General features: G+C 40.8%; 1 protein-coding gene across 1 annotated transcript; it reads left to right on the top strand.

Moving 5' to 3' along the window:
* Window positions 1–1,579: 1,579 nt before the first annotated feature.
* Window positions 1,580–7,264, top strand: LOC133038584 (uncharacterized). Its single transcript, XM_061116734.1, has 2 exons — window positions 1,580–1,816; window positions 7,120–7,264. The coding sequence occupies exons 1-2, from the start codon at window positions 1,595–1,597 to the stop codon at window positions 7,246–7,248; spliced, it is 351 nt and encodes a 116-aa protein (XP_060972717.1). The 5' UTR covers window positions 1,580–1,594; the 3' UTR covers window positions 7,249–7,264.
* Window positions 7,265–12,259: the final 4,995 nt, after the last annotated feature.

The following is a 12,259-nucleotide window of genomic DNA, read 5'->3' as shown; positions in this document are numbered from 1 at the left end:
ATCCTCGGGACGACGGGGCCGAGATTTTGTAACGGTCGTTAGATGACCTCATTTTGATGTAAAAGTTGAATAGTGAAAACGTTTGTAAATATTTTTATAAATCGGGATCCCGAGACTTTTTGGTAAAATGGTTTATAAGTTTAATGAAAAAGCAAAATTTTAATTAATCACGTTTTTCCATAAACCTCGTTGATTAGCAACGAGCTGCACAGTACGTTTAAAAATCACGTAATACGCCTAAGTTAGTTAGGGTGTTACAATTTGGTATCAGAGCCGCCAGGTTGTCTTCCGAAGATCGTCACGACATGTACAATCATCATCAGCAGTTAGCTCGGTTCACGGTTCAGTAAGCCTTTATTGCTTTAGTAGTTTATTTTATTTAGTTATGAAAAAGAAAAGCCTGTTAGGAAGCATGTTAGTAGCCTGATAGTAGAATAGGCGCATGTTTCGTTTCTAATTTCCAAATTAAGCGGCATTAGTAAGCTCGCCTTGAATACGACCTGATATGCCAACTCTTGGTTTCGCAGGCGGTTCTAACTAGATGGACGCCAGGCGGACTACCAGGAGTCGAGGCAACTCAGTGGGGTCGAATCAGGGAGAGGGAGCTCGATTTCCCCCACCTGCTAGGGGCCGAGGTAGAGGTCCCCGAGGCAGGGCTCGTGGTCGGGGTGATGAGAACCCGCCACAGGCTGCCCAGGCTCCCCCAGCCGATCAGGGAGCCCCGAACTGGGAGTTACGGTTTGCGGAGATGCAAGCCAGAATCGAAGAGCAAGACCTCGAGATTTCAGAGGTTGAGCCAGCAGGGTGCTCCTGCAGTTCCAGTGCCAGTAGTTCCAGCGGCACCTGCCCGCCGCCTGTGCCGAGATGGTAGTGGCGGCCCACAGATTGGAACCTTTATATGAGCGGTTCCGGAAGCAAGCACCTCCGGTATTCCTGGGAGGTCCAGATGTGTCGAAAGCCGAGCAGTGGCTTACGGTGATCACCAGAATCTTGAACTTTATGGGTGTCACCGGCAACGACAGAGTGGTGTGCGCCACATTTCAGTTCCAGGAGGATGCCCTGGTATGGTGGGACATGGTGTCTCAGATTCACGATGTCACCACCATGACTTGGGAGAGGTTCCAGGAACTTTTCAACGCGAAGTACTACAACGAGGCGGTTAGAAGCGCCAAGAGAAAGGAATTCGTTCACCTGACCCAGCGGGAGAACATGAGTGTCACTGAGTATACAACTCAGTTTGACCGGTTGGCGAGGTTAGCCTCGGGTATCGTGCCGACCGACTTCAGCAGAAAGGAGAAGTATCTGGACGGGTTGAATCCCAAGATCAGGCATGACCTGATGATTACCACCGACGACAGCACCACCTACGCTCAGATGGTGGAGAAGGCCTTGCGGGCCGAGGGGCGCGGTGGGGTGCATGTCGAGTCGGCTAGTACTCGGTTGGTGGCGGAGCTCCTACCCCTCTGCATCGGGTTTCGGCGGGGGAGTAGTGGTTCGGCCATTGATCGGAGGAAGAGGGCACCCACGCTTCCGGCGGCTCGAGCCGAACAAGAGGTTCGGGGGAACCGAACGAGAGGGAGTCGTCCTGGTGGTAATGAGACTCGCTTCTCCTATCCCGAGTGCCCTATCTGCAAGAGGCATCATCGGGGAGAGTGCAAGGGGCAGGGATGCTTTCATTGTGGCATGCCCGGGCACTTCAAGAGGGAATGTCCCCAGCTCCGGCCAGAGGCACCGAGAGCTCCAGCGATGCCCACTCCAGCCAGGGTATTCGCGATCACGCAGGCTGATGCAGATGCCAGCCCATCAGTTGTTACAGGTCAGATTCTTATTAACGACTCGTTTTATTCAGTGCTGTTTGATTCTGGGGCTACACATTCTTATGTGGCGGCCAGAGTCTCTAGTAAGTTGGGTAGACCCTTTGATAGATATGAGTCAGGGTTTGGAACCACGTTACAGGCGGAGAATTGGTTATCTCCAATAGGTGGATTAGGTCTATGCCGATCGGGATAGATGGTAGAGAGTTGAGCGCCGATCGATAGAGATGAGCTTAGTCGAATTCGATATTATTTTAGGAATGGATTTCCTATCTAAATATTCGGCGAGCATTGATTGCAAGAGGAAGATGGTGGTCTTCCAACCAGAAAGTGAAGAACCGTTCGTATTTGTGGGTTCGGTTCAGGGATCTCGGATCCCGGTGATCTCGGCTATGTCAGCGAGAGAATTATTGCACGGTGGGTGCTTAGGGTTTCTGGCCGTGGTGGTGGACACCACTCGGCCAGACACCATTCGGCCAGAGGACATCAGCGTGGTTCGGGAATTTTTGGACGTTTTTCCCGAAGAACTTCCAGGGTTACCACCTCAGCGGGAGATTGACTTCGTGATTGACTTGGCACCAGGGGTGGATCCGGTTTCTAAAGCCCCGTATAGGATGGCTCCAGCTGAACTTAAGGAGTTAAAGATTCAGCTCCAGGGGTTGCTTGACATAGGGTTCATTCGGCCCAGTGTGTCACCTTGGGGAGCCCCGGTTTTGTTCGTGAAGAAGAAGGATGGCTCTATGAGGATGTGCATCGACTACAGAGAGTTGAACAAGCTGACGGTGAAGAATAAATATCCATTACCTAGGATCGATGACTTGTTCGATCAGCTTCAGGGGAAGACGGTCTTTTCTAAGATTGATCTCCGTTCGGGTTATCATCGATTGAGGATCCGAGAGGAGGACATTCCAAAGACGGCTTTCCGCACTAGGTATGGACACTACGAGTTCTGGTTATGTCATTCGGACTAACCAACGCTCCTGCAGCATTCATGGACCTGATGAATAGAGTATTTAAGGATTTCCTCGATATCTGTGTAATTGTGTTTATCGACGACATCCTCGTGTACTCTCAGTCAGAAGAGGAGCATGAGTTACATCTTCAGATGGTACTGCAACGACTTCGAGAACATAGACTCTACGCCAAGTTCAAGAAATGTGAGTTCTGGTTGTCTCAGGTGTCCTTCCTAGGGCACATAGTGAGTAAAGATGGGATCAAGGTGGATCCCGGGAAGATTGAATCCGTCAGGGATTGGCCGAGACCGAAGACAGTGACAGAGATCAGAAGCTTTTTGGGATTAGCTGGGTCTTACCGTAGGTTCGTGGAGGGGTTCTCCAAAATTTCAATGCCCCTAACCGACCTTACAAAGAAGAATCGGCGATTTATCCGGTCGGATAAATGCGAAGCTAGTTTTCGTGAGTGAAGCGAGAGGTTGATTACTGCTCCGGTACTAGCTTTGCCTTCGGACGAGGAGAAGTTCGTGGTCTATTGTGACGCATCCAAACAGGGTTTGGGGTGCGTATTGATGCAAGCCGATCGGGTTATCGCTTACGCCTCCCGTCAGTTAAAGGATTATGAACAGCGATACCCGACTCATGATTTAGAATTGGCCGCAGTGGTTTTTGCACTGAAGATTTGGCGGCATTACTTGTATGGTGAGAAGTGCGAGATCTATACCGACCATAAAAGTCTCAAGTATTTCTTTACTCAGAAAGATTTGAACATGAGACAGAGGCGTTGGTTGGAGTTAGTGAAGGATTATGATTGCGAGATCCTCTATCATCCGGAAAAGCCAATGTTGTGGCCGATGCCCCGAGTAGAAAGGGGCCGGGCAGGTAGCTAGCATGGTTCAGATCTCACCTCAGCTAGCAGAGGATATGGTCAGGTCCAGCATTGAGTTTGTGGTAGGTCAGCTACACAACTTAACGCTGCAATCTGATCTGTTAGAAAGAATAAAGGTTGCTCAGACGACAGATCCGGAGTTAGTGAAGATCCGAGATGAGGTATTGGCTGGTCAAGCCAAGGACTTTTCAGTGTCAGATAGTGGGATGCTTTTGTATAAAGCCAGGGTTTGCGTCCCGAACAGTATGGACTTGAGGAATGAGATCTTTGAGGAGGCTCATTCTACTCCATATTCTCTACATCCGGCACCACCAAGATGTACCAAGATTTGAAACCGTACTTCTGGTGGAGCGGTATGAAGAAGAATTTGGTAGAATTCGTTTCGAGATGCCTCACGTGTCAGCAGATCAAGGCTGAACATCAGAGACCAGCAGGGTTGTTGCAGCCTCTAACCCTACCAGAATGGAAATGGGAGGATATTACTATGGATTTTGTGGTCGGGTTACCTAGGACCACGGGTATGTATGATTCCATCTGGGTAGTGGTGGACCGATTTACGAAATCTGCTCATTTTCTGCCGGTCAGAACGACGTTTACAGTGGATCAGTTGGCAGAGTTATATGTCAGGGAAATAGTGAGACTTCACGGGGTACCGAAGTCTATAGTTTCGGACAGGGATCCGAAATTCACCTCCAAATTTTGGCAAAGTTTGCAACGGGCAATGGGTACAAAGCTAAAATTCAGTACAGCATTCCATCCTCGGACGGATGGTCGGTCAGAAAGGACAATTCGGATATTGGAGGACATGCCGAGAGCACCGTGTTATGGACTTTGAGGGTTCATGGAATAAATACCTACCGTTAGTAGAGTTCTCATATAACAACGATTATCGGAGTACGATAGGGATGGCACCCTATGAACTGTTGTACGGTAGGAAATGTAGATCCCCTATCCACGGGATGAGACGGGGAGAGGAAATATCTAGGTCCGGAGTCAGTTCAGCGGACCAATGAGGCAATAGAGAAGATTAAAGCTAGAATGCTTGCCTCCCAGAGCAGACAGAAGAGTTATGCAGATCCGAAACGTCGAGATGTTGAGTTCCGAGTAGGGGACCATGTGTTTTTGCGAGTATCTCCGATGAAGGGGATTAAACGTTTCGGGAAAATAGGCAAGTTATGCCCTAGATTTACAGGACCTTTCGAGATTCTCGAGAAGATAGGTCAAGTGGCATATCGGTTAGCATTGCCTCCAGCTTTATCAGCAGTGCACAACGTATTTCATGTCTCAATGTTGAGAAAATACGTTTCAGACCCCTCTCATATAATCAGTTATGAGAGCCTTCAGCTTCGATCGGATATGTCCTATGAGGAACGGCCCGGTGCGGATCTGGATAGAAAGGATAAAGTCCTTCGGAATAAGACCATAGCGTTGGTCAAGGTTCTCTGGAGAAACAGTAAGGTGGAAGAAGCCACTTGGGAGCTAGAATCAGATATGCGAGCTCAATATCCAGAGTTATTCAGGTTAGATTTCGGGGACGAAATCCTTTTTAAGGGGGGGATAGTTGTAAAGCCCGCTTAGTTAATTTGGAAATTAGCAGTTATTTATGTTAATCAGGAAATTATTTATAGCTATTTAAATAATTTATCATTGTTATTATGGAATTCAGATATGCATAATTATGTTATCAGCAGTTTTTATATTTCGCATTTCCGGTGTCCGGTATTTTGGAACGCGGCGTTTGGCTCAGTAGAAATCACAACTTAGTATGTTAGTATTTTGGGGACGGGTTTTAGACATTGGGAATGTCGGGAATGGCCGGGAATTTAGAATGTCCCAAAAATACCCCTTTAGTGTTTTGTATGTGGTTTTAGTATGGAGGGGCAAAATGGTCTTTTTGCCCCAATGATATTTTGTTTTATATGATTTAATAAATGAAATAAATGTTTAAATTATGCATGTTATTTGGCTGAATGATTTAGTGTGTAAAGGCTCTTTTTACTCATTTCTCATTTAACTTAGAAAAAAAAAAAATAGAAAATTCAAGCAAAAAAAACTCTCTCTCTTTTTCTCTCTTTTCGGCTGGGAATTTGGGGTGCTAAAGCTGGGTTTTTCCTTCAATTCTCAAAGCTAATTCATCCTAATTGTGATCCCTTGTTGTGGTATGTGCTTCCTTGTTCATTTCTCTTTAAATTTCTTGGAAAAAAATGATGAAAAGTGTTGAAAATGCATGTGATTGTGAAGTGTTCTTGCTGCTGTAATTTTGTTGTTAGTTTATGGATTCAAGCATGATTTTTGATGATAAATGAGTTATTTGAAGCATGAGTAGCTAGGTTGTTCAAGCTTTTAATTTATGTGTGAAAATTGATGATTTTGTGAGAAAATGCCATGTTTTGTTTTCTGTATATTTGCTGGATGTTATTGTTAGTTTGCAGAGGTGTTTTAATGCTTAGTTAAGTAGAATTAACTAGGCTAGGGTGCATGCTAGTGGGTTTAACCAAGTTTGAGTTCTTGAACTCAAAGCTTGGTCTTCAATGGTGAAATTTGCTTGTGAGGTTTCTGGGTAGGTTTGAGGCCTTGGAATGGTCATTTGGGACCTATGTAGGAGGTCTGGAAAGTTTGGGACCATTTGGGTTCGAAATGGTCAAGATATGGGAATTTTTTTTGCTTGCTGCCTGCGAGGAACCGGAATTCCGGTTGAGCATCCGGAATTCCGGATGGGGGTTCAGATTTTCCCAGAACCGGAATTCCGGTTGGGCAACCGGACTTCCGGATGGGGGATTTTTCAGAACCCTAGTTTTCCTCGTTTTTGGGTTCGTAGGGGTATTGCCATGCTTTTCATCGATAGGGAAACTTTTAGTTTCGAGTTTTAGTCCGGGAAGTGATTTAGCGTGTCACTTATAGTGTTGTGGTTTTTATGGTTTAGGAGCCGCAATCCGCCGTTCGGGCCTTCGGGCCTGGGCCGAGTTGACTCGCACACCTGAAATCGGAATCCAGGTAAGATTAGTATAACAGTATGCATATGTAGTTTACATGTTTAGCGTGCATGTAGGAAGCCTGTTAGTTTACATTAGATATGTATTTAGGCTTCGAACCACCCAACCCTGTCACGTCGGTACAGGCTGGAGTATGACCAGCAGCCGGAGTATGACCGGTTCGACCGATCAGGCTGACACTGGTTGGTGGTTCAGTGCTATTGACCTATCCCGTCGGTACAGGCTGGAGTATGACCAGCAGCCGGAGTATGACCGGTTCGACCGATCGGGAGGATACTTGTCAATAGTGCCGTCCCCCGAACGTTCAAAACTCGGTACCATGTTGGACATGGCGGTAGTGCTCGCACCATGTTGGACATGGCAGTAGCGGGACTCAGTATCGTGTTGGACACGGCAGTCAGTTTTATGTATGATATTATTATGCTTTTCTTACTGAGTCTGTCGACTCACAGTTTGCGTTGCTTGTGTAGGTAAAGGCAAGGCAGTTGCTGATGGACCGTGAGCGAGCTTATGGGATTGTACATGTCGGGGCGGTTAGGCCTGGAGCGTACGATCCTCGGGACAGCAGGGCTGAGATTTTTGTAACGGTCGTTAGATGACCTCATTTTGATGTAAAAGTTGAATAGTGAAAACGTTTGTAAATATTTTTATAAATCGGGATCCCGAGACTTTTTGGTAAAATGGTTTATAAGTTTAATGAAAAAGCAAAATTTTAATTAATCACGTTTTTCCATAAACCTCGTTGATTAGCAACGAGCTGCACAGTACGTTTAAAAATCACGTAATACGCCTAAGTTAGTTAGGGTGTTACATGGGTCTACTCTGTCTGCTCCCTATCTAAATAACACTCCGTGGCTGACCAACACTCATTGGTCGGCTAGTACTCAATCGTCGGCCAGGGCGGCTAGACTCCCTTAGTAGGCCATGATAGTTTTTGGGTCGATTGGGGGTTGGTTGTACCAACCACTTGGGTTTGTGGATCCACCTGCCTAAAATTATTATTAAGAGGAGGGACTAAGTCACATTGGTTCACCCTCGTCGAGTTATTATTGTGTTGTGTGTTTTCGTCTAGCTTGGAACCCAACTTGTCAAAAATATGATCCCTAGGCCTTAGTACTAGGGCTGAGCATTGGTCGGTTTGGTCGGTTTTTTTTTTAATAAAAATTCCAAATTTTAGTTTTCGGTCTGGATTGGTGTAATCCGAAAACCGACCGACCAATATAGGAAACCCCTTAGAACCAACCAATGTAAACCGCGGTTTGGTCGGTTCAAACCGCCGAAACCGATTTTTTTTTTATCATATTTTAATTCTTCACATCATAGCCAAAGATATCAACCTTAGAAACCGTTTCAAAAATTCCAGAAAACCGTTCAAACCGACCTACCGAACACCGTTAAAACCGAAACCGTTTACACCGAAAAACCGAAAAAACTATTAACGGTTAAAACCACCTTGAAATGGTCGGTTTTTATTTCGATAGCAAACCGACCGGAAAAATCGAAACCGATCGAATTTATAAAAAGTATAAATAAATTTATATATGTATACTATTTAAGTTAAGTTTATGTATATATATAAGTTATATTATTATTATATTAATATTAATAAATAAAAAAATAATTTACGTATAAAAATAGTTTAGGTATACATATATATATTCTCCAACTCCAACACTGCTCTCTTCGTCTCTCTCGCTCAGGAACTCTCTTTTTCTATCTCTGTTAATTTTTCATTTAAAAGGCTAAAGTTACTAAGGAACTAATTATATCCTTTCTCAGTATAATAAATTATAGTAATTGATTAAATCTTCAAAAATCTTAAAGCGTCCATTCCATGAATTAATTATAGTGAGGGCTGCTTTTTTCAATATTCATTATCTTTCTCTATCTTTCATATTCATACAAAATTTTCTCTTTTCTCATACATTCTTTCAATTTTGCATATACTAAACTACTAAAGTATAAGAAATCAGCAAGAAGAAATGAGCTAAAAATTAGATTCTAACTTTCCTTTAAATTTGATCATATTTTACAAAAAAAAAAAAAAAACGGTTTCGGCGGTTTGAACCGACCAAACCGCGGTTTATATTGGTCGGTTCTAACGGGTTTCCTATATTGGTCGGTCGGTTTTCGGATTACACCAATCCAGACCGAAAACCGAAATTTGGATTTTTTAATAAAAAAAAACCGACCAAACCGACCAATGCTCAGCCCTAATAATATAGTTATTTGTAAAATAAAAATATTTTCAGGTTCGGCGACCCAGAAGACCCGATTGGAGGCCAAAAATGTGACAACAATTTTAGTTAGAAATATTGATGAGATTATTAGGATAAATTAATTTTAGAAATACCGGAGTATTTTGGGGTACTTGGAGTCGACCAAATACTTTAGAAATATAAATTTCTTAGTAGCTAAGAAATAATAAGATAACTATTAATAATAAATTTTTTATTCATATTATATTATTATTATAATATTATTTTATATATATATAAATAATTATAGTAAATTTATATATATATATTATATAAGTTACAGTAAACATAAACGAAAACGAACAAACAAATCCTCGTTCTTCCCCTTTCGTCAAAACCTTCTCCCCCTACATTTATTTTTCTTCAATTTTGAACCCCATTCCAAGTTATCTAAGCTTTAGTAGTAGCAGGATAGCAAATCTTTGAAGAGGGAAATCTTAATGTATTGTTTAATTTCATTTTAAGTTTAAAAATAATTAGTTTCGTATAGGGTTTTGTGAATTAGAATAGTTACGAAGGTTCTAACCTTATAGGATTGTTCTCGGGTAGTGATGGGACTAGTTTCGATATTTTCTTGCTGAAGCTGAGGTGATTTTGGGTTAGAAATTGCGTTTGGAGCTTTTTAAAACTTAGTATGAACGTTAATGGCATTTTTTATTTAAGGGCTCGATTTTAATATTTGTTATGTAAGCATGGTAATATTTATGGGTACTATGTGCCTTCTCAAGTTTCGAGTGATTTGAATAAGTTTTGGTAGTGTTTCGGTGAGTGCGAAAATTGAAATTTTCATGTTTCGTACTTTTTAGAAATTCTTAGGAGATCAGAAATCGTATTCTTGTCATAATTTTTGACTCGGGTATCCATTTTGGACGTTCTATGTACTGTTTTGAAGCATGCAACAGGCTCTACAATATGGTACATATTTTAGAGCCAAAATATAATTTCTATTTTAGTGTATTTATACCGTGGGGTTTAATAGAAAACCCTAGATTATCGTATGTGAATATTAAGTAGTGTTTTGGGATAAACAATTAATTGTTTACTGCTGTTATGATATATGGGTCAAGATCGTCGGGGATAGTTCTCCACTTAAGTTGGCCAACATGTATGAACCTAGATTGAAGGTAAGAAAAATATATTGTACTGCATAGTACGTCGTTTGTAATACAATTAGTATTGTAATATATGATTTGATAAATATTGAGATATAGTTAACATTATTATATAATTAAAAGATTGATTGGTTGAGTATCGATAATTTGATTATATTATGCATGTAATATATGGTCTTACCTGATTAAGTGATGCAATTTTCGTGGCGACGTACTGGGTATAAGTATGGGTGTCAGTGATATATGATGAGTACCGAGCATAGCTACAAGCTCACTTGATTAGGTGATGCGATTTTTCTTGCGATGTACTGGGCGTAAATACGGGCATCAATGATATATGATGAGTACCGAGAATAGGTACGAGCTCACTTGATTAGGTGATGCAATTTTTTTGGTAACGTATTGCGCGTCAGTACAGGCATCAATAATATATGAGGAGTATCGAGCGTAGGTACGAGCTCACCTGATTAGGTGATGTAATATATGATATATGGGTGCAAGTTTTTGGTACATGCTCACCTGATTAGGTGATGCACCTATGCGATATATGGGTCCTAGACTATGGCACGGGCTTAACTAATTTGGCAATGCAATACAAGATTATCAAATTAAGGCATCGACTTGCTTGATTAGGCAACGTGATGTTATGAACACTGTTACATTATCAAGTAACATATATATGTTATTTATATTATTAAATGAATATGAATTCTATTATTGGTATAATAGTTTTATGTTACCAAATATCTGTATACTGATGTTTATTCGTGGTAGATGCCAGTAGTGATTTGGATTTCATCTTATGAACAATGTGTGATGGTTTGATTCTTATTGTATACAAATGATAATTTTCGAAAAATAAACTATATGATTGTTATTATTACTTTTCTTGCTGAGTTCTTGTGACTCACAGGTACTATGTGGTACAGGTAAAGGCAAAGAAAAGATAAATTAACCATGATATGAGAGTCTTCTCCATCAATGTACATATTGACCTCACCGGCCTGCATGCCGAGTTGCCAGGAGTAATTTTGAGCTGGCTGTATCTGCTGTGTATTTTGATTTTGTGATTAAATGGTTGTCGTGTATATTTCTTTAGCAAAACTTTTTATAACAGACACGTGGCGTTCCTATAAAGTTTTTATGTTATCACGTTTTTTAATAATTAATTATTCTATTAGAATTAAATTAGTTTATAAAATCATGCACGTGGCGTTCCTATAAATTAGGACGTTACAGACGTCGTGGTGGACCTCTGACATTCTTGGTGTTATTTTTGTTGTGGCTCCAACGGCTTTGTGGTGGTGTTTTTGAGGTGGGGTTTTTGGCTGAAGAGCAATAGAAAATAAAGAGAGAGAGAGAGAGAGAGAGAGAGAGAGAGTTAAATTGGGTGTTATTTTTTTTAGATGTGTAAAATGGGTATAAGGGAACAAGTTAAGTGTAGATTGGTATAATTTTATTTGGGGGTATTTTTTTTAGAAATGCTAAAGGGTACTCATGGTACCTAACACCCCTATAATGTGTATTAATTTTATTTACATAAAGATTAAAAAGAATCACTAACTCAGTATAAAATATCATATCATTGAGGTACTAGATACTTTAGTACCATGCCCTATTTTTTTTTGTTTGTTAGTGTGGTCTCTTTAATGTACAGTTTATAAAATTTCCCTAACACAAACATAACTTGGTAGTTGGTACACATTTTGGCTATATACCACTATTATTGGCTCATTGGCTTTCTATTTTCCTTTATTACTTTCGGCACAAATTCTGTGCTCTTTCTCGACGTAATATGGTCGAGAAGGTTTCAGGTATTTAATTATGATGTTGTTTGACTCTGTACACATAATTAAATATATATTTATAGCCTGATATTCTCACCCTCTAGAGTTTATAAATTTTTTATTTTTGTGTCAGTATTGAAAAAAAGTTGATAGGTTATAAGTTGGTTATGTTAAGCATGCCAGCTGAACTTTTAAATAAAAATGATGATTAGATTATGGGGGTTAAATGATATATCATACATTTCAAAAAACTACTAAGTGTCCTTTCAAAAAAAAAAAAAAAAAAAAAAAATCAACTAAGTGGCCAATTAAGATATGCACGCGCATGAATATGACCAAATATGTTTTTAAAAATTATTTATGATCTTATTTTTTTTATTTATTTTTTTACACAAAATATTAATTTTTTTCAAACTTTACATTTATACTAATTTATTTCTCTTTTAATTTTTT

The sequence above is a fragment of the Cannabis sativa genome, chromosome 5 (assembly GCF_029168945.1).
Source record: "Cannabis sativa cultivar Pink pepper isolate KNU-18-1 chromosome 5, ASM2916894v1, whole genome shotgun sequence".
In the NCBI taxonomy this organism is placed as follows: domain Eukaryota; kingdom Viridiplantae; phylum Streptophyta; class Magnoliopsida; order Rosales; family Cannabaceae; genus Cannabis; species Cannabis sativa.
The sequence above is the reverse complement of the archived record's forward strand: the minus strand, read 5'-3'. Positions and strand labels throughout refer to the sequence as shown.

Bases quoted from the DNA above. Each gene is read 5' to 3' on its own strand.
- LOC133038584 (XM_061116734.1), top strand. From the start codon at position 1,595: ATGAGACTCGCTTCTCCTATCCCGAGTGCCCTATCTGCAAGAGGCATC. The intron at 1,817-7,119 runs GTCAGATTCTTA...TTGCTTGTGTAG, and splicing joins CAGCCCATCAGTTGTTACAG to GTAAAGGCAAGGCAGTTGCT.